We start from the raw sequence: 19,950 nt of genomic DNA on the forward strand, positions 1-19,950 counted from the left end.
GGCACCAGTAACATCTCCATGTGAGACTTGTTGTTACTGTTTTTAGCATATCAAATACACCACGGGTAGCTTGCCAGGCTCTGCAGTGCAGAGATACTCTCGGTAGCTTGCCAGGCTCTCCGAGAGGGGCGAAGGAATTGAACCCAGGTTGGCCGCGTGCAAGGCCAACACCCTACCCGCTGTGCTATCGCTCCAGCCCATATAAATCTGTACATCTGATAAATTTTCTTCTACTACCACACTTTCCCTCCCACCCTCAAGAAAATATTAATGCTGAAATACAAATAAAATATGTACTTGAGTTGGTAATAGTTATCAATATCATCTCCCTAGTTTTATCAATGTACTATGATTTAAGTAAGATATTATCACTGGAAAAGCATAGTAAAAGGTATTTGATAGCCATACTATTTTATAATAGTTCCTTGACTCTTTCCTACACCAAAACAAGTATTCATGGGTCTAAAGTGAGAAGATAGCAAAGCGAGGGATAAGTTAATGCAAAATTTAGAACAGAGATTATGCTTAGGGTTGTACAGGCCAATATAATGGCAATTTAAAATTAGCTTTGATAGGGACTGGAGCAATAGCACAGCGGATAGGGCGTTTGCCTTGCACGCGGCCTACCTGGGTTCGATTCCCAGCATCTCATATGGTCCCCTGAGCACCGCCAGGGGTAATTCCTGAGTGCAGAGTCAGGAGTGACCCCTGTGCATTGCCAGGTGTGACCCAAAAAGCAAAAAAAAAAAAAAAAAAAAAAGCTTTGATAGCCTGAGTTATCTCCTCAGCCCCCTAAATAAGCTGCTGCTTTTTTTTTTTGCTTTTTGGGTCACACCCGGCATTGCACAGGGGTTACTCCTGGCTCTGCACTCAGGAATTACTCCTGGCGGTGCTTAGGGGACCATATGGGATGCTGGGATTCGAACCCAGGTCGGCCGCGTGCAAGGCAAAAGCCCTACCCGCTGTGCTATTGCTCCAGTCCCTAAACAAGCTGCTTCTTGACCTTGATGAAAATTGTGGATTTTTGAAGTATTCTTCCTTGGAATTGTGTGTTTTTATACTTCCTGGAATATACATGGCAAAAATAAAAGAAATTAAAATATTTGGTTTTGCAGATACTACGACACAAGTAACATTGACAACATTGACATTCCAAGCAAGTCAAATTTCCTACAATCAACAAATACATAAAATTGTATTATGTGAAATAAATGTACAAATGATAATTTTGATTTTATATTGCTAAAAGAATGAGAAAATAGCTGCAGCCATGATCAGATCCCAAAAGTATGAAATTAACTTATTTGAGGTTTAAGATTCTTAAAGAAAATTAGGAAATTCTACTGACAAAAAAAAAACCTAAAAGGAACTAGCTGTTAAACATAAAAGAAGAGGAAAGTTTATCCCTTATGTAATCTGAACCAAGTACCACAATTAGCAATATTCTCTCAACACTTTTCTCACTCTCTCCCCCCCTATTGTTTCAGGATTAAGCTACACCTATAAACAAAGATATTTGAAGTAAAACAGCTAATCAGACAATCTTACCTTAAATTATCATAGTGCTCAAATAAACTTCAGCACAGCACAGCCCAGCATTTAATTTCCCTACTCAGTTTACTGGCTTCCTTCCCATATAACTATTTCATATGTCCTCTTCTGTGCTCTACCTCCAACATTACTCTTCATTCAACCAATGGCCTTCCTTGCCTCTTTCTTCACTGAGAAAAAAAACCCATGAGAATATTAAACTTCCCACTACCAATCAAAATGCCTACCTTTGTCTGTCTGTGTTCACTATGTTATCCTGCCTTCTCTCACTTGTAATGGAAGAAATATTCTTACTCTTACAATAATTGACTTAACCACCATTTGTTCCAGGATTCTTTTCTATGCCAAACATGCAAAAACTATCTCATTCCTGCTGTCCTACATCATCAAAGTATTTTTCATACCTTCTGAAATATTACCAGTCGTGTGGAATAAAAGCATGCTAACGACTGTGATTATTGAAGAGGGGGAGAGGGAGAGGAGGAAGAGAGGGAAGGAAGTAAGTTAGTTCTAACTACTTCCCTTCTAACACCCCTCTTTAGAAGCAAACTCCTTTAGAGGATTAACAATACACCCATTTGCCACCTCTAAGTTTTTCTTTAACCCACTCCAGTTAGGTTTTGTCTTAAAGAACCACACTACTACCACTAACTTCTACACAGCAAATCCAGAGGTTAGTTCTCAGTTTCCATTTACTTGATCCATTATCTGTCTAGCAGATTTTCAAATATCTGAGACATGTGACAACCAACCTACATTCTTGACACATGGCTCTCAAGATACACTCCTTTTTCCCTTCCTACTTCAATGGCTGATCCTACTCTTCATCCTTCTTGACTAGCTCATAGTTCTTCATGAAGCTGCTAAAATACACCAAGGGCTCAGACATAAATCTTTTCTAATGTAGTTCCAGATGAGAAGAGGTACTGTCTCCTTTGTCCAGACTGATTCTAAGGTTAAATATAAAAACTGGACAAAAGAAGAGCACCTTAACACCTACCATTGATAAATGGTTATTTTTAAATTTTCTCCCTATTTTACCAGTATTTTAAATATCACCTCCCTAGTGATCTACTCTACAATATTTTTACAGTTATTATTTTAAAATTGCAATAGGTATTTATGTACATAATATACTTGCATTATAAGTAAGTTATAAAGTCTATACTTCAGGCTAACCAACTTCATAAAAACTTTTGAGGGTAGCTATATTTCGGTTTTAACTAAATGATCATTTACTAGCCCTTTGCTCTATCTCTTTGTTCTTTCCAGAATAACCTATTTCATTTATAGTTCAAGGTAGAATCTATCCTTTTCATATTTTGTCCACTTTTTTTTTCTTAGCCAGGGGAGAGTGTAATTGCAGTCCCTCCCACTACCACAAATTATGTAGTCAAATTTCCCACATTTGGGGAAATCACATAAGTCAGCACATCTGGAGTGCAATGGATAAGCCTTGCCCTGAGAAAACCACCTTGGTGATCATGGTGTCTCCCCTGCCGGGTAAGTATGCCCGCTGTCTTTAAGGTAAGATCTGCTAGTAAGGGGGTAAGGCTCTTGCCTTGCACAGAGCCCACCAGCTTCAATGCCAGGCACTGCATTACAGTACTCCAAGCGAAGTCAGGAGAAAGCCCTGAACACCACTAAGTGTGGCCTCAAAATGAAACAAAACAACAAGTAAGGCCTACTTCCTGATGATCAGATCTAAACGCAATGGTTTATCTCTAAACACAAAACAGTCTGTCATTATAAAGTTCTCAGGGAGCCTCTTAATGACTTTTGCACAGTCACTTTATAAACTCTATCTTCTTGCATAAGCTTAGTTTCATTTTGACAGAACTCTGCACCATGGTAATACAATTTCTAATTACCCTCCAGCCAATGGCTTAATATTTCAGTTAGTTGCTAAAATTCACTTATATTAATGAGCATGTTGAAAAGCAAGAATACGAAACATTAACTTGAAGAGACATTTACACACTTATGTTCACTCATGTTCATTAGTTTTATTTATTATAGCAGTGCATATATATGTGTACATATATATATATATATGTACACACACAATGGAATACTAGTCAGCTAGAAGAAAAGATAAAATCTCACCTTTTGGTACATCATGAATGAGCTAAGTGGGGCTTAGGTTTGTTAAAAGTGTGGGGGAGGGGAATAAATACCAGATGGTCTCTCTCATACTTATTATATAAGGAAACAAACAAGGAAATGAATAGTATCCAATAATAACAAGTGTTTTGACTGATCACAGAACTGGGGGTATTGGGATCGGGAGGTCTTGGAAGGAAGAGGTGCATTACAGTGGCATAATTACAGTGGTGGAAGGTGTTTGGCACTTTCGTGGTATTTGGTACATCAGTAACTTTGTATATCATAAACATTAACACTTATGGTAAACCATTTGCCTCTCAAAAAATTAAAAAATTAATTTTTGAAAGTAAAATGAAGCCTGGGAGCATTACAGAGAAATTGCATTACCTGACTCATTTGAACTAGGCCAATGACCTCCACCTTGCTTTATATTTTATTTTATTATTTTTTGTCTTTTTGGGTCACACCCAGCGATGCTCAGGGGTTACCCCTGGCTTTGCACCCAGGAATTACTCCTGGCGATGCTCAGGGGACCATACACGGTGCCAGGGTGTAGGATACCATTGGGTTTGTCCTTTTAGCCTTGCCCAGGGAACTTAGGTTTATCGGGTTATACCCATCGCAGTGCTCCCATTCCTTTGTTTATCTGTAAACTCTTCTCTGCAACCTCCTTTCCCAACCTTTTCCCTAATCAGGTTCTGTTAGCTTATAAGATCAGATCCTTGTAAGGACACTGAACTTGTATTGTGAGTTATATCTTTTGCATAGTTTACCTTAAAGCAATGGCCTTTCTGTATGGACATAGGAAGACAGTTAATATTATGCTCATAACTTGGGAGTTGATTAACTCTGAACAATATTTACTCCTGGGCATCTGCTTTCTCGACTCAGCTGCTCTTAGTTCCTAGCACCCCAAAGGCAGAGTCCTGACAAAGGACTGAATGGACCCAGGGCAAGCTGTGAGCTACCCTGACATCGAAATGGGCCAGGCCGAAGTACCACAATACTCAACTATAAGTTGAGAGCATGGTCATGGACAAATACTGTCATGATCCAAAAGTAACGATGAGATTAGGACCCTGTTGGAGTTAGGAAGACTAACCTGGCCTGAGGACTGTGGTCTGGAATATATAGTGAAATGTCCTCAGGAAGAACCAAACTTTATCAAAAGTTTGATATATCTCTTACTGTGCTCATACAGAAGGACACTGCTAGAAATATTAGAAGTAATTTACGATATCTTATAGTCTACTTCTCCCCCTGGGAGAACCTGGCAAACTACCAAGAGTTTCCTGCCCACATGGGAGAGCCTAATCCCCATGGTGTATTAATATGCCAAATTCAGTAACAAGCTGGGTCTCATTCCCCTGACCCTTAAAGAGCCTCCAACGCAGCATCGTTGGGAAGAACGAATAGAGAGAGACTTCTAAAATCTCAGGGCCAGGACAAATGGAAACATTACTGAGACCACTTGAGAAATTTCATGATCAACGGGATGATGATGATGATGATGACGATGATGATGAAATTTACTATAACCATTTAAGTGGATTATTAGCTGAGGAAAGAAGAAAGTGACACACCCTGGATGGGATCCCACCCTTAAGCGGATCTCCTGGTAATCTTGAGTAATCTCTTCAGATAATATTTTATCCTTGAGTTAATCTCCTGGAGGCGTAGCCTTACCTCTCTTTGTTGATCTGTTAATGTTCAACCCCACCTTTGTATCACCATGCTATGTGATTGCTATATAGGGTGAGTGAGATCGGGGAACACAGAGATGGGAGGAGAGACTGGTAGAGAGATCAGAAGAGAACAGAAGAGAGACTACAGAGACAGAGACAGAGTCAGAGATAGAGAGACAGATAGAAGAGAGCATAGCAGCACAGCGGCCTACACAGAAGCAGAGCACAAAGGAGGAAGGAACGGGAAGAAGAATCAGAAATCTAGAAAATCAGAGAGAATCAGAGGATCTGGGATCTAGGAATGAGGGGCTAGGAAAGAAGAGTGTGTGAGATGGGAGAGACAAGAGATTGAATAAACACAACTAATTAGCAACCAGCTTGGACCTCGTCATTCTACCTTCGCCTGCCCACCGCCAACAGCCATCCCCATCATACACAGCTGCTCGAGAGCATCGAATGGGAGTGGCGAGAGAGAGAGAGACACCCTAAAAGCCCGAGAATTCACATCACCCTTCCATGTGCACACGTGTATTTTTTACAGCACCTAGGTCGGTCATGTGCAAGGCAAATGCCTTACCCACTGTACTACCACTCAGGCCCCTTGCTTTATTTTAAATTCCCACCCACTGACTTTTAAAAATCCCTCTTCCTTCCCTTTATAATTGTTGTTATGTTGTTCTTAGGATGACCCCAGTGACACACATGCTTGACTGTGAAGGTTGCAACTTCTAGCTGTGACGATCACTGGGAGGATCACACATATGACTCATGTGACTGCACACACAGCTGAGTCACCATGCTCTCCATCCTGTTAGTTGTGGTGCTGGCACACAGATTTATCAGGGATCACATTCTTCAACTGAGATACTTACAATAATTTGGTAAGAAAAGCTGGAATCTATAGTCTGTGAGCCTCCATCCCCCTTCCAGACCAGCTGAGTGATTCCACTCTAGCCTGTGACAGGTGAGAACACAGGGCTCCCTGCTAGAGGACTTTATCTCTTCCTTAGCTCCCTGTCAGAGGACTTTTTTCCTTTTAGGAGAAGGATTCTCTGAATCTCCTCACAGCTACCTACCTACCTGCCTGCTGAAGAAGACAAGTTTGGGAAAATACATAGGAGGTAAAAACTCCTTTCTTGTACTGATCCTCTTCGCATGGAATGAAGGCTCTGCCTTGGACCCAGTGTACTGTACTAAGAATACTGGAGCCGAGACAGTATTTTTTACACCTGCAAGGCAGTGGTACATGACTGCCAGGGAAGGCAATCTTGGAAGATCTCAAGCTATTTCCACGATCTCAACCTACTTTTTTAAGCTCCAAAAGTAAAGAAGTCACTCAGAGAAACTTGTCCTTCTCATCCACAAATCCCGAACCCTGGCTCCTGGAGTGACAGCACAGTGCATCTTAGGACATATGCCTTGCACACAGCCAACTTGGTTTCCATGACCCACATCCTTATGGTCCCCCAAGCACTGCCCAGAGTAATTTCTGAGTGCAGGGCCAGGAGTAACCCCTGAGCATCACCAGGTGTGACTCCTCCAGACTTCCCCAAATAAAGAAAAAAAAATTTTCCCCCAGGCAGGGATTAAAATTAAATATAATAAAAGAACCTCCTAATTTCTCCCTAAAGAAGGTATTTCAGGTCCCCTGAACACCACCAGGAGTAATTCCTGAGTGCAGAGCCAGGAGTAACCCCTGTGCAATGCTGGGTGTGACCCAAAAAAGAAAAAAAAAAGAAGATATTTCAATTGCAGTAAGATAGTTTAAACCTAAGAGCCCTTTCAAAAGAGTGATGGTAATGCAAACAAGATTTCTGAATCTAATGGACAAGACTGTATCTGGCTTTTGTCAGGAACCAAGGGGTTATTTATCCTGGGTCAGAACAAATAATAAACCTCGAAATAATATCAGGCCTCAAGAACAATTCCATTTTGGGAGTCACCATTTAATTAGATATGCCAAAGAATTTATGACCTAGAGCACTGCTGTAAATGACAGAGCAGTCAGTCAACTAGTGGAGCTAATGACCTTGTGACCTTGATCTGTCATCAGGAAAAATGAAAAAGGGAACCCAGACAGTACCACTGTCCTTGAGGATAACAATGGGCAAGCCCGAAGCTGCACCATCCGACAACAGCCTACAACAAAGACTTTACTCCACTGACTTTACTCCACTTAAAGACTTTACTTAAAGACCAATAATCAGGCAAAGAGTAATAACAAGCCCTGGAAAGGGGCAATGGTACTTATAACTGCTAATTATGATACCTATAATGCCAAGTCTCCAACAACAACAAAGAAGACATACAAACAAAAATGAAAGTATAAGCCTTACATGGGGAAAAAAAAAGCAGTTGATAGGACCTGTGATTAGATAATGAATTTCATAGAAAAAGACCTAAAAATAAAAACGGTCACAAGAGCAAAGGAAAACCTTCTTAAAGGGAAATGCGATAATGATGTTATATCAAATAAAAAATACAAATAAAAGAAAATCTACAGTCAAACTGAAATTCTGGATATGGAAAAAATAGTAACTGAAAGAGAAATGTAGGATACAGAAAGTGCCTTAGGCTGCAGAAAAGATCCTAAAAGATTAAAGTGTGCTTTTAAGACAAGATCACGCTATATCTACTTCTAATGTATTTTTTAAGACAAAATTTTCTATAAATTAATTTTGTCCTATAATTTAGTCATCAAATTTATAATTTTATAGGTACTGGTAAACTTTAACAGATTATTAGCATTTCCTTGTAAGCAGTGATATAATTCTCAAACATTTAATAATAATATGAAAAATCTTACTGGTCTGACGTCACCACAGGAATTGGTAAATTGTCGTGCCAAGCCAAAATCAAGCATGTAACATTTCCTACATGTACTAGGAAAGCGACCCATGGCAAAGTTTGACTAGAAAAATAAAGGAGGAAAATATGCATAATTAATATTTAATTATTATTATAAGACACTTATAAGACATTATAAGATACTTCCTATTTTCCATATTTACCACACCATATTTGATGGAGTTCAGACAGTAGGCAACAATTCATAGAGAGTAACATACATATACACACACACACAAACACACACACACACACAAACATATACATACATACACCTCTCGAAGAGCCCGGCAAGCTATCAAGAGTATCCTGCCCACATGGGCAGAGCCTGGCAAGCTACCCATGGCATATTCGATATGCCAAAAATAGTAAAGATAGGTCTCATTCCCCTGACCCTGAAAGAGCCTCCAATCATTGGGAGAGAAGAGTAAGGAGAGGCTGCTAAAATGTCAGGGCTGGGAGGAATAGAGACGTTACTGGTGCCCGCTCAAGTACATCGACAAACAATGGGATGACAGTGATACACTGATACAGTGAATATTTAATTCTTACACCTTATCCTTCCTATATAATACTATTTCTACTTTATCCATAACACAAGTTTCAATATACTATTCTAGTCACTTATGCTTTTTGGGTATTAAATAATTATGCTTTTTGTTAATGACTAGAACCAGGTATACTCTGAATGAAAAATTAAGCAATTGTATCAAGTTACTTTAACACTGACTTAAAAGGAATCTTTTAAATTCTTAAAAGAACTTTTTAAGTTCTGTCACTGTCACTGTCATCCCGTTGCTCATCGATTTGTTTGAGCGGGCACCAGTAACGTCTCTCATTGTGAGACTTACTGTTTTTGGCATATCGAATATGCCATGGGTAGCTTGCCGGGCTCTCTGAGAGGGGAAGAGGAATCCAACACGGGTTGTGTTTCATGGCTGCGTGAAAGGCGAACGCCCTCCACTGTGCTATCGCTCCAGCCCTTTTAAGTTCTATTCTAAATAATTAAAAAGTTAAACAACAATCTAACCCCTACTTCTTAATTAGGAGAAACAATGAATGAGCAAAATCAAATAGAAATTACATTCAGGGGCCAGAGATACAATACAGTGGATAAGGTGCTTGCCCTGCATGCAGGTGACCTGGGTTCAATCCCTGGAGCCCCATATATGGTACTCTGAGCCCCATTAAAAGTGATCCCTAAGCACAGAGCCAGGAGTAAGCCCTGAGAATTGTCAGGTGTGGCGCAAAAACCAAAAAGGAAATAGTACAAAAGACATACTGCCAACATAAAAAGCAACATGAGTATTTATCTAAGCATCAGAAATAAGAAATCTAAAGAGTAACTATTCATTTAGGTGTAAGGCTAAATAACTAGCAATTTAACACACAATATAACAATCAAAAATTAATCATTTTTAATTCATCTTCTGAGCAACACTTTTTTTTTTGTTTGTTTTTTTGATTGTTTTGGGGGAACACCTGGCAATACTCAGAAGTTACTCCTGGCTCTGCATTCATGAATTAGACTTGGCAGTGCTGGGGGATCAAATGGGATACTGGGGATTGAATCCAGCCTGGTCATGTACAAGGCAAGTGCCTTACCTATCTCTCTGGCCTCTTCAGCAACATTTCATCATGAGAAAAGCTCCTTTATACAAATTAAAACGTGTAATTGTCATTTTTAAAAATTAAGAAGCAACTGTTTCAACAAAAATACTGTCTTAATTTTATAAAAATAAAGAACAAAATAAAGAAAGCTACATTTGTCATTTACTGTATCCCATCAAAGATTAAGAGTACCAAGTGAGTCTAATGTATGCTCTGGCTGTAAACGCTCCCTTACCGGTTTGATATCTCTGTGTAAGAATCCCACAGAATGGATGCTCTCAATAGACTCCAAAATTTGTTTACCCAACCGAAGAGTAGTGCTAATGGTGAATGTGCCCCGAGATTGGCTACGTCGAAGATCTGCCAGATTTCGACCCTGTGGAAACCAAACACAAAGAATTTTCAAATGTGATATACCATGTTTTAAGACTGGGAAAATTTTCATTTGCCACTAAAATGTTTTGAATAATTTTACCCCAAAGACTCATGTTAAGCTCTTTTCTTAGGATTTTACCCTAATCATGATCTTATCTGAAAAGAGATTTTCTTAAACTAATGGATGAGTACTTTAGAAAATCTAATGAGTTTTTGAGCCGTTTATTCTGTCATAATGTTTCCTTTTGCCTAATGTCATAACAAAACACAATCTTGATTATCTTAAAAGATAACCAGAGCAACGATTTATCATTATTGCCAAACTACTTAATTTTTCTTTAAGTTTTCTCGTAAAGTGGAGCCAATACATGCTTCCGTTTTTTAAGTATTAATAAAATTTGTCAAGTGTATAGATTATTTGACATATACTAGGTACTCAGATCAATTTGCTCGCGCAGGCACCAGTAATGTCTCCATTATGAGACTTGTTACTGTTTTTGGCATATCGAATACGCCATGGGTAGCTTGCCAGGCTTTGCCATGTGAGTGGGCTACTCTCTGTAGCTTGCCAGGCTCTCTGAGAGGGATGGAGGAATCAAACCCGGGTTGGCCGTGTGCAAGGCAAACACCTTACATGCTGTGCTATTGCTCGTCTAGTAAATTTAATATATAATCTGAAAATAAAGAAATGTATATTATGAACCCACTTGTTGGATGAATTGTTGAAAAAAATTTATAACACTGATCAACCGAACTACAGCAGGTACCCATAGCACCAAATTTGGGGCTCTTTTCACAGTAAGGGGAATCAAGACTTAATGAAGAAATGGCTAGTTATAGTTCTGGAATATGAAATACATGGAATGAAACTGGCTCAAATGTGTACCAGGAAGTAAGGAGGCTTATCAAAAAATGCTGCAATTTATTCCTCACAAAATGAGGATTCAAAGCGTTGGTTTTTTTTTGGGGGGTATCCCTAGCATATCCCATATATGGCCCATATATTTTTTGGGATATGGCCACTCCAGTGATATGTGGCCACATGTCGCTCATAGCCAACAGTGCTAGGGGTCACAAGGTTCACTTAGATGGTACTCAGAGGACCATACGGTGAGTAAGAACCAAACTCAAGGCCTCTACATGCGAGACATGCATTCCAAATATGCATCCAGACATTCATACCATTACTTTGGTAACAGAAATAAAAAAAGGCATAAATATGTTAAATCCATAAATTCAGAATTACTTTTTTAAAAAAAATGTAAACTCATTAATCTTCTTTGGAAAATACTAGGGATACAACTTACAATACTGAAAAATGGTAAGTGGAAGAAAAGAATCACATATGTCCTAGATGATAAGTACTTTAAGATAATCTAATAGTGGAGTGGGGCTAGAGTGACAGTACAAATGGTAGGGCACTTGCCTTGCATGTGGTCAACCTGGGTTTGATCCCTGACACCCAACATGGTTCCTAGGTCTGCTAAAAGGAGCCCCTGAGCACAGAACCAGTAGTAAAGCCCTAAGTATAGTCAGGTATGGCCCAAAAAACAACCCCTCCATACAAAAATAAACGAGTTTAAGAGAGAGCCACCAAATTCAAAGTGACCCCTACCTGAAGCTAGATTCAAGCAAACCAAATATATACATACATATAAACACACCACACACACATATACATAAATAGTGACCTAGAAAATTTGGATGTTGACTTGATATTTCATACTAATTGAGAAAATTTTGTATGATGTGGTTAAAAGGGAAAAAAATAAAAATGTTTAACTTTCAGAAATATATTTCAGAAATATATATTGCTAGAATTATAGGCAAAGTATTAAAGTATGACTGGGAGGAAGATGGAGAGGAGAGAGAATATGCCTGAAACATGACTAAGCCATATGTTGGTATTACTGAATTTGGATGATGTTTACATGAGTTTTCATTATATTATTCTTTCTACTTTTGTCCATGTTTACCTTTTTTCCATGATAAAAGCTTAAATATATGGCAGCTTGATATTAGACAATATTTACTGTTAAATAAAATATATAGTTCATAACATTTATAAAATGTATACTTACCCCCCACATATAATATGTTTAACACAAAATATACCTCTAGTGACCACACATATATTAAGTATGTTCATGTAAAGCCTCAATGGTAATTGAATATTAAATCAGACCTGGCCAAGTAGAAAGAAAAGAAATGTCTAAAACTACTTAAACCTTAAAGATTTTAAGATCGATTTTAATAATAAATATCTAGTATTTATATGAGATAAAATGATTCCTTAAAAAGCTTACGGCAGATATTACATAATAAAATCACCAATAGGAAAAGAGGAAAGTTAACTAAAGAGCAATAAATTTAGGGTTTTTAAAAAGAAATTAGGGAGCCTGAGAGATAGCTTAGCGGACTGAATACATGCTTTTCATGCTAGAGCCCAGGAGTGAACCTCACTATTGCATGGTCCCCTGAGCACTACACGGTGCAACTCCTGACACAAAGCTGGAAGTAGGCCCTGGGTTCTGCTGGCCTAAAAGAAATCAGAAATATCGATGAGAAACTAAGGGTGAGCATAGAAATTTTATCAAAATACATGGGAGAAACTTAAAAATTTTCAGTATGTAAAATAAGAGAGTATTCACTACAAATTATCCTACCCTTAGTTATAGCCCAATAAAGTGAAGTTTAATTGTAGGAAAAAGGGTTAAGAGTGAGTTAACTTTCTTACATCAGGAAAAAATATAGCTGTGAATCTAATGGAAAGGTTTCAAAATAATTTTCTTTGAAAGTATGTGTCATAGGTCACAAAAGTCTTCATTACCTGATACAATGACATTCCTTAGTTTTCCTTAGTTTTTCCAGACTAAGGACCATCTTTTTTCCAGGATGGTTCAGTGTACAAATGAAATAACAACAAGTATGTGCCAACTCTGAGAGAGATGCTCAGATGTAAAAAGCCTTTATCTATTTTCCCCAGTCAGTAATAAAAACCTAAAGGTAAAATTGAAGAGTCTTCTCTTACTGTGTCAATACGCTATCTATTTTAGGCTTCCACGATGTCCTAATACCCATCAAGTTCATTTTCAGGTTAACCACAAACTAAGCTGAGCTTCAGTTTCTTTATTTTCAAAACAGAGATTTAAAAAAACTGTCCTAGTAAACTCTTCATAGGGGTATATTGAGGATTAAATAAGATGCAGGATAAATCCAGAAGAAAACTAGAAAATATCATAGAAAAGAATATTGTTATTTGCCAATGTGAAAGAAATCAGGGTCCATATTATTGATCTAAAATGGCACAGGATAGGTAGGCACTTGCCTTGTGTGGGGCTGACCTGGGTTCACAGGACTGATCCCTAAGTGAAGAGCCAAGAGTAAGGCCTAAGCACTGCCAGGTGTGGCCAAAAAAACCCCCCAAAAAAACAAACAAACAAAAAGCACAGAATACCTGCTTCAAGAAATAAAACTAGGGGCTGGAGAGATAGTACTGAACAGGGTGCTTGCCTTGCATGTGCTGGACCAGGTTCAATGCCTGGCATTCCATATAGTCCCCTAAGCTCTGCCAGGAGTGACTCCTGAGCACAAGGCTGGGAGTAAGCCTGAAGTAAAAAGAAAAACTGCTGGCTCATTTAGTGATGAATGACATGACTTTTAAGACTATAATCTATAGATATTAATATATTTAGATGTAAATGGAGAAAAGCTGAAGGAGACAAGTAAAACCCTTTGAAAAGAAAGAATGTATGTGGCCAGGATCTATGGCTCTGAATCACTGCTATCCAGATACACTGAAAGAAAATAGGAAGCAAATACCCACATTTTTTGCTGAAGAAAACCCTGAGAACTCAGGAAATCTCTAAGCAAAGCCGAAAGGATCATGAGTGCATGTGTTCAAATATACCCGCTCTAATTTTATTTTCTCTGCTGCACTACCCAACTCTACTTTCCATCTAGAGGATCAGGAACAAAGAGCTGTTAATTGGTGGAAAGATGAACATCATTTCCCCTGACTGTCAAGTAATGCTTTTATTTTCAAGTAGTAAATGGTATTCATGGACATAAAAGACTAGAATCCCTAAGGTAATAAAGGGGAAGGGAAGTAAGAAAGACAAGGCAAGACTCAAATTATACCCAGAAATACATGTGGGAATTGAACATTGTTACGAAGACAATCAATGGAGACATGGGTCAAATAAGACAGCTGACAAGAAAAGCTTTCCATCATTGGAGAAAAATCTCTATATGGAATGTTTCAATAATATTCCATCTGTATATTATAAAACATTCTCAGCTGATAACCACAATGCTAGTATTTTTATTCAAATCTGATGCAGATACTCAGATTAAAACTGAAAAAAGGTTAAGATACATTTCAAAGTAACCTACCTGCAACTGCATGACCACATAGTTGAATCGATCGTTCCTCCCACAGCCAATAAATCTACAAACATGGTCTTTCCCTGGATAAAAGAAAAGTAAAGAAAAATGTGGGAAAGGTTACACATGGTTTCTCTTCTAAAAATTAACAATTACTTAAATAAGAGTTTTTAAAATTAAAAATAATGGGTCTATCTTAAGGATAGAAAATTTGAGTAATACAAATTTTCTACCTACCTAAAAATTAGATCCTGCATTTTTTTCTTATATAGTTAAATAAATGTTTGTTGAATGAATACATAAATGAAGGAACAAAAATATTTATTCAGAAGGGAAAAATTAAGAGGGTCATTTTGTATCAATTTGCCCTGACCTAGACATATGAAAATACAGATGAACAATATATAATAATTAAGGGGTATGTTACAAATAGAAATTCTGAGCCAGGAAGAGAGTTCAATGGGCTGGAAGGCACTTTGAAAAGTAGGAGCCCCCAGGTGAGAGTCTCAACAGCACAGAGTACTCTGAGCACCACTAGGAGTTGCCTCTATGCACTCCCAGCTGCGACTCAAAGGGAGCCGGGGAAGGCAAGGTCATCACATCAGTCCAGAAGACTAAGTGAGTATTATCCCCAAAACCCGCCACCCCTGTCTTAATTAGTGGAGGAAGAACTTCTCAGAGCTGTTTGTCTCAGTTGGCCATTTAAATTTACTAGCAAAAGATAGGTTTAATGACAATGCATCCTAAAACATTCAGAAACAAAGAAAATTGTTCATGAACCCTGTTTTGCTGTGTTTTTAAAGTTATTAGTGGCAGTTTAGATTATTAGGGGTTTTTTGTTGTTACTTTTTTAGGTTTTTTTTTTCCCTCCAGTGGGGAGGTAATTGGGCGACACCAAGTGGTGCTGAAAACGTACTTTTGGACCCATATATGGTGCTGGAGATTGAACCTGGGTTAGCTCCAGACAAGGCAAGAACTTTACTCACTGTACTATCTCTTCAGACCCTTGTTCTGATTTTGGGGTAATACCAGTGGTGCTCAGGGCTTCCTCCTGGCTCTGTACTCAGAGACTGCTCCTGGAAGGGCTTGGGGGATCACATGGGATACTAGGGGTTGAACGTGGGCAAGGCAAGTACTCTACACACTGTACTATCTCTCCAGCCCAAAGAGAGACTTTTAGCTTCAGTTAAGTTGATAAGAAAGGTAAACCACATAACACAAATGAAGACAATGTTATGGTTATATGAGACAGTATAATCATCTATACTTTGAATATTTTCATATACAGTATATGTACATTCAACCAAACATTTAAGTACAGAGTTTAACACAGTGTTGAACCCTAGAAAATAATAGCTCTGTGTATTATAAGTGGAGTTTAAGAGTTGATTTGTCAAAGACAACTGGGTCAATGGCAAAACACCAATACATCAGGAAAAGAAAAAGAATTCCATGGAGAAGCCTGAGAAGGAAATGTTAAGCCCACAGAGATGTTTACTTTATATTCCCAGTGAAGAATTATGTAGAATAATAACTAAAATCAAGGGGAGTAGCATGGATGATTCATGAAGAAAATGTTAATAATTTAAAATAAGGGACTGGGAAGATGGTTCAAAGGGCACGTGCCTGGCATATACTGACAACAGATTTGATTCCAAGAACCTCTAGTCCCCAGAGCACTGCAAGGTTCCCAGCAGTAGGAGTTACTGGCTCAGAGAACTGAACCATCCACCAAGCATTACCAGGCTCAGTATGCTGGGAGTGGTTCCAGGCCCTCCTGAGTACTGCTTGGGAGTCCCCTACCCTCCCCCAATATCAAGAGAAATGCTGAAAAGACAGAGACCCATTGTCAAAATAGAAGATAGGAAGTGGGATCTAATTTAACTGTCATTCAGTTCAAGTTGTGAGTAGACAAGCTGTAAGCAATCTTTAAAGTATGCAGTATGCTCATGTCTAGCTGGCAAACAAACAAAAAACCTAAATAGCTCTAAACTACGCACTAATCTGTACATGATGCATTTATAAAAACTGTTACCAACTTTAAGCTCACTAGGAGAGGTACAGAAATAGGGCAGAAATAGATCAGTCTCTCAATAAATCAGTTTCTAAATAATCTCAACAGCACCCTAAATTACAACTATGTTCTTACATAGAAATAATACCCAAACACAGGCCAACCTTAATCACATTCCTACCTGCTTAACTTCTACAGTTCTCATAATAAATGTCACATAAAGGTGCCATAATATAACAGTGAATTCCATTTCACTCAAGGATAAGGACTCTAGTATCAAGTTCTGCATAGGCTACATACACTAAGTGAACATATAAATATCTGGAGAGTTTGAGTGGGGGGATTTTTTAAGGGGGGGTAGAGTCATACCTAGAAGTGCTCAGAGCTTACTTCCTGGCTCTGTGCTCAAGGATCAATCACTCTGGTGGTGCTCAGGGGACCATATACGATGTGAGCGCCTTAACCCACTGTCCTCTCTGCGGTCTCATACAAATAAGTTTATAACAGCCTTAGTGAAATGTTAACAACACAATGATTTTTCAAATAGTCCAAAACTTGTACAACTACCACAATTAATAGTAGAACCTTCCCTAAGGTCGGAGAGATAGAGCAGTGAGTAGTGCACTTGCTTTGCATGTGGCTGACCATGCTCCATCCCCAGCATCTTATCTGAGACCCACCAGGAGTGATTCCTGAGTCCAGAGTCAGGAGTAACCCCTGAACATCACTGGGCGTGGCCCCCAAACACCACCACCATCAACAAAAAACAAAATTAGAATAGTAGAACATCAGCTCCTTCCTGAACCTACCCAAACCAAACCCATTAGCAGTCACTTACCCTCCTACCATGGTTCTAATTCTCCCAGTCCTATGAGACCATTAACTTAGTTTCTACTGATACAGGTTACACTATTTTTAGATTTCATATGAACTGTCACTGTCATCCCATTGCTCATCGATTTGCTCAAGCGGGCACCAATAACATCTCCATTTCTTTTGTTTTTGAGACTTGTTGTTACTGTTTTTGGCATATTGAATGTGCCATGGGTAGCTTGCCAGGTACCGTGCGGGCGAGATACTCTTGGTAGCTTGCCGGGCTCTGTGAGAGAGGCAGAGGAATCATAACCATAAATTAAATGGTCTTTTATGGCTGGTTCCTTTTATATTTACTTTTTTGTTTTGGAGGGCCACTCCCAGCTGTGGTCAGGCCTTACTCCTGGTGTGGCATAGGGGACCATTACGTGGTTCCAGGGACAGAACTTGGGTCAGCTGCATGCAAGATAAGTGCCTTATCCACTCTATTATCTCTCCGGCACTATGACTGATTCCTTTTACTTAGCATAATGTGTTCTAAATTGTAGTATGTATCAGTATTTCCTTTCTTTCCCTATGCTGATATTATTCCATTCTATTGTGTTTAGCAAGTCATTCATCCACTGATTCATTTCTTGGTTATTGTCCTGTTATGAACACTCATATACAACTTTCTGCGTTGACAATGTTTTTATTTTTCTTGGGTATATTTAACTAGCAAAACAACTACTAAGTCATAGAAATCACATGTTTAATTGTAAGAATCTCATAGGAACCACTGGATTTTTCAAAATAGCAGCATAATTATATTCCTATCAGCAACATATAAGGGTTCTATTTTTGCATATTTATTATATTTTTATTGTAGCCCTATAGCTAGCTATATTTTCCTCCATTCCTTGCACTTTATTCTTTAGTTTCAATAGCATGGTTTGGCCAGCACTGCAATTTGTCAAGTTCTCACTATCTGGTGGCTTCATTAAAGTGCTCCACTTTGTCAGAGAGCTGCAAACTAAAACATAATATGAAATTTTGGTAATGATAACTTCTGTTACTAGCTTTGCTGATTATTGCCTGAGTGACTGAGTTTATTGAAATTTTATATTATAATATTTTGTAGGATATAATTTTATATTATTTTATAATATATAATATTATGTATCATAATTTTATACACTTTGTGATAATTAATCATTATATTACTATTGCTAGGTTGAAAGCAACTAATTGCCTAAGTCACTAGAATTTTTATTTAAAAAATTTTTGCCCAAACTCAGAGAAGCGATCACCAACTACATTGTAGTCGAAGGCCATGTGGGGGAAGGGAGTTGCGGGCTGAATGAGGGCTAGAGACTGAGCACAGCGGCCACTCAACACCTTTATTGCAAACCACAACAGCTAATTAGAGAGAGAGAACAGAAGGGAATTCCCTGCCACAGTGGCAGGGTGGGTTGGGGGGGAGATGGGATTGGGGAGGGTGGGAGGGACGCTGGGTTTACGGGTGGTGGAGAATGGGCACTGGTGAAGGAATGGGTTCCCGAACTTTGTATGAGTGAAGTATAAGCACAAAAGTGTATAAATCTGTAACTGTACCCTCACGGTGATTCTCTAATTAAAAATAAATAAATTATTAAAAAAAAATTTTTTGCCCATTAGAATAAAAGTAACACTGATAAGGAAACATGATTCATCTGATGAATCTATCACTGCAAGCCAAAAAGGAATATTAAGACCAATAATAATACTCTCATTCTGTTCAGATTGAGAATTTTGTTAATGAACCTGACTGTAAGGATGGTGAACTATTAGGTGATAAATCTTATGAATATACTACAAGAAAGAATGTTTTGAATATGACTCAGGAAATGATAATGATGAAGAATGGCAGCAAATATGAGGAAGAGGTACAGTGCTAAACTGACCAAAATGACCTCTATTTTTGGTGTGCACATTATTCTTGATAAATTAGATACTATAAATGATCACAAAAGAAGCTAACAAATGTGCTGTACAATGAGAAAATAATTCTGTATCTGAAAGCAGAAAACACCAACAATCCTGAAAACCTGTTACAGTGACAGAAACACTTTTTTTTCCTTTGGGGGGGGGTGGGGGATTGGGCCACACCTGGAAGTGCTCAGGGCTTACTCCTGGCTCTGTGCTCAGGAATCACTCCTGGCAGGGTTCAGGAACCATACATAGTACCAGAGATTGAACAATTAAACATCAATTCCTGTTTCCCAGTATTATATACAAGGCAAGTAGTCTATGTGTTGTACTAATGCTCTGGCCCCCAAATAAGCCCTTTATACGATTACTATGTGTGTAATCATTCTAAATGAGCACTTTTATAGGATTACTGTGTAATGCAATTACTAAAAATTAGGTTATTCTGGTTTAAAAAGGATATGTACACGAAGGCACACATTTTTAAAAATGCCATGAAGTGATCTCTTTTTATCCATTCTGAAGTATTTACATTTTCTGACAGTACACAGCTAGAACTAAAGATTGGACAAAATTCAAAGCATCATGGAATGAACTGTTGGTACCTTTTAAAAT

The 19,950-nt window shown here is 38.4% G+C and overlaps 1 protein-coding gene and 1 non-coding gene across 4 annotated transcripts in view; both read right to left on the reverse strand.

Annotated features, from left to right (window-relative positions):
- Positions 1-19,950, reverse strand: part of TTBK2 (tau tubulin kinase 2) — a 122,060-nt gene that overhangs the window by 49,084 nt on the left and 53,026 nt on the right. For all 3 annotated transcript variants that reach the window (XM_004609602.2, XM_055131611.1, XM_055131610.1), the window contains 3 exons: positions 14,571-14,644; positions 10,036-10,176; positions 8,149-8,253 (listed from right to left, as the gene is read on the reverse strand). In XM_004609602.2, coding sequence (XP_004609659.2) covers positions 8,149-8,253; positions 10,036-10,176; positions 14,571-14,644 — 320 coding nt within the window. The remainder of the gene's footprint in view (positions 1-8,148; positions 8,254-10,035; positions 10,177-14,570; positions 14,645-19,950) is intronic.
- LOC129404087 (U1 spliceosomal RNA) lies at positions 2,899-3,062 on the reverse strand. Its single transcript, XR_008629680.1, has one exon. It is a non-coding gene; the product is annotated as a U1 spliceosomal RNA (small nuclear RNA).

The sequence above is a fragment of the Sorex araneus genome, chromosome 3, assembly GCF_027595985.1.
Source record: "Sorex araneus isolate mSorAra2 chromosome 3, mSorAra2.pri, whole genome shotgun sequence".
Taxonomy (NCBI): domain Eukaryota; kingdom Metazoa; phylum Chordata; class Mammalia; order Eulipotyphla; family Soricidae; genus Sorex; species Sorex araneus.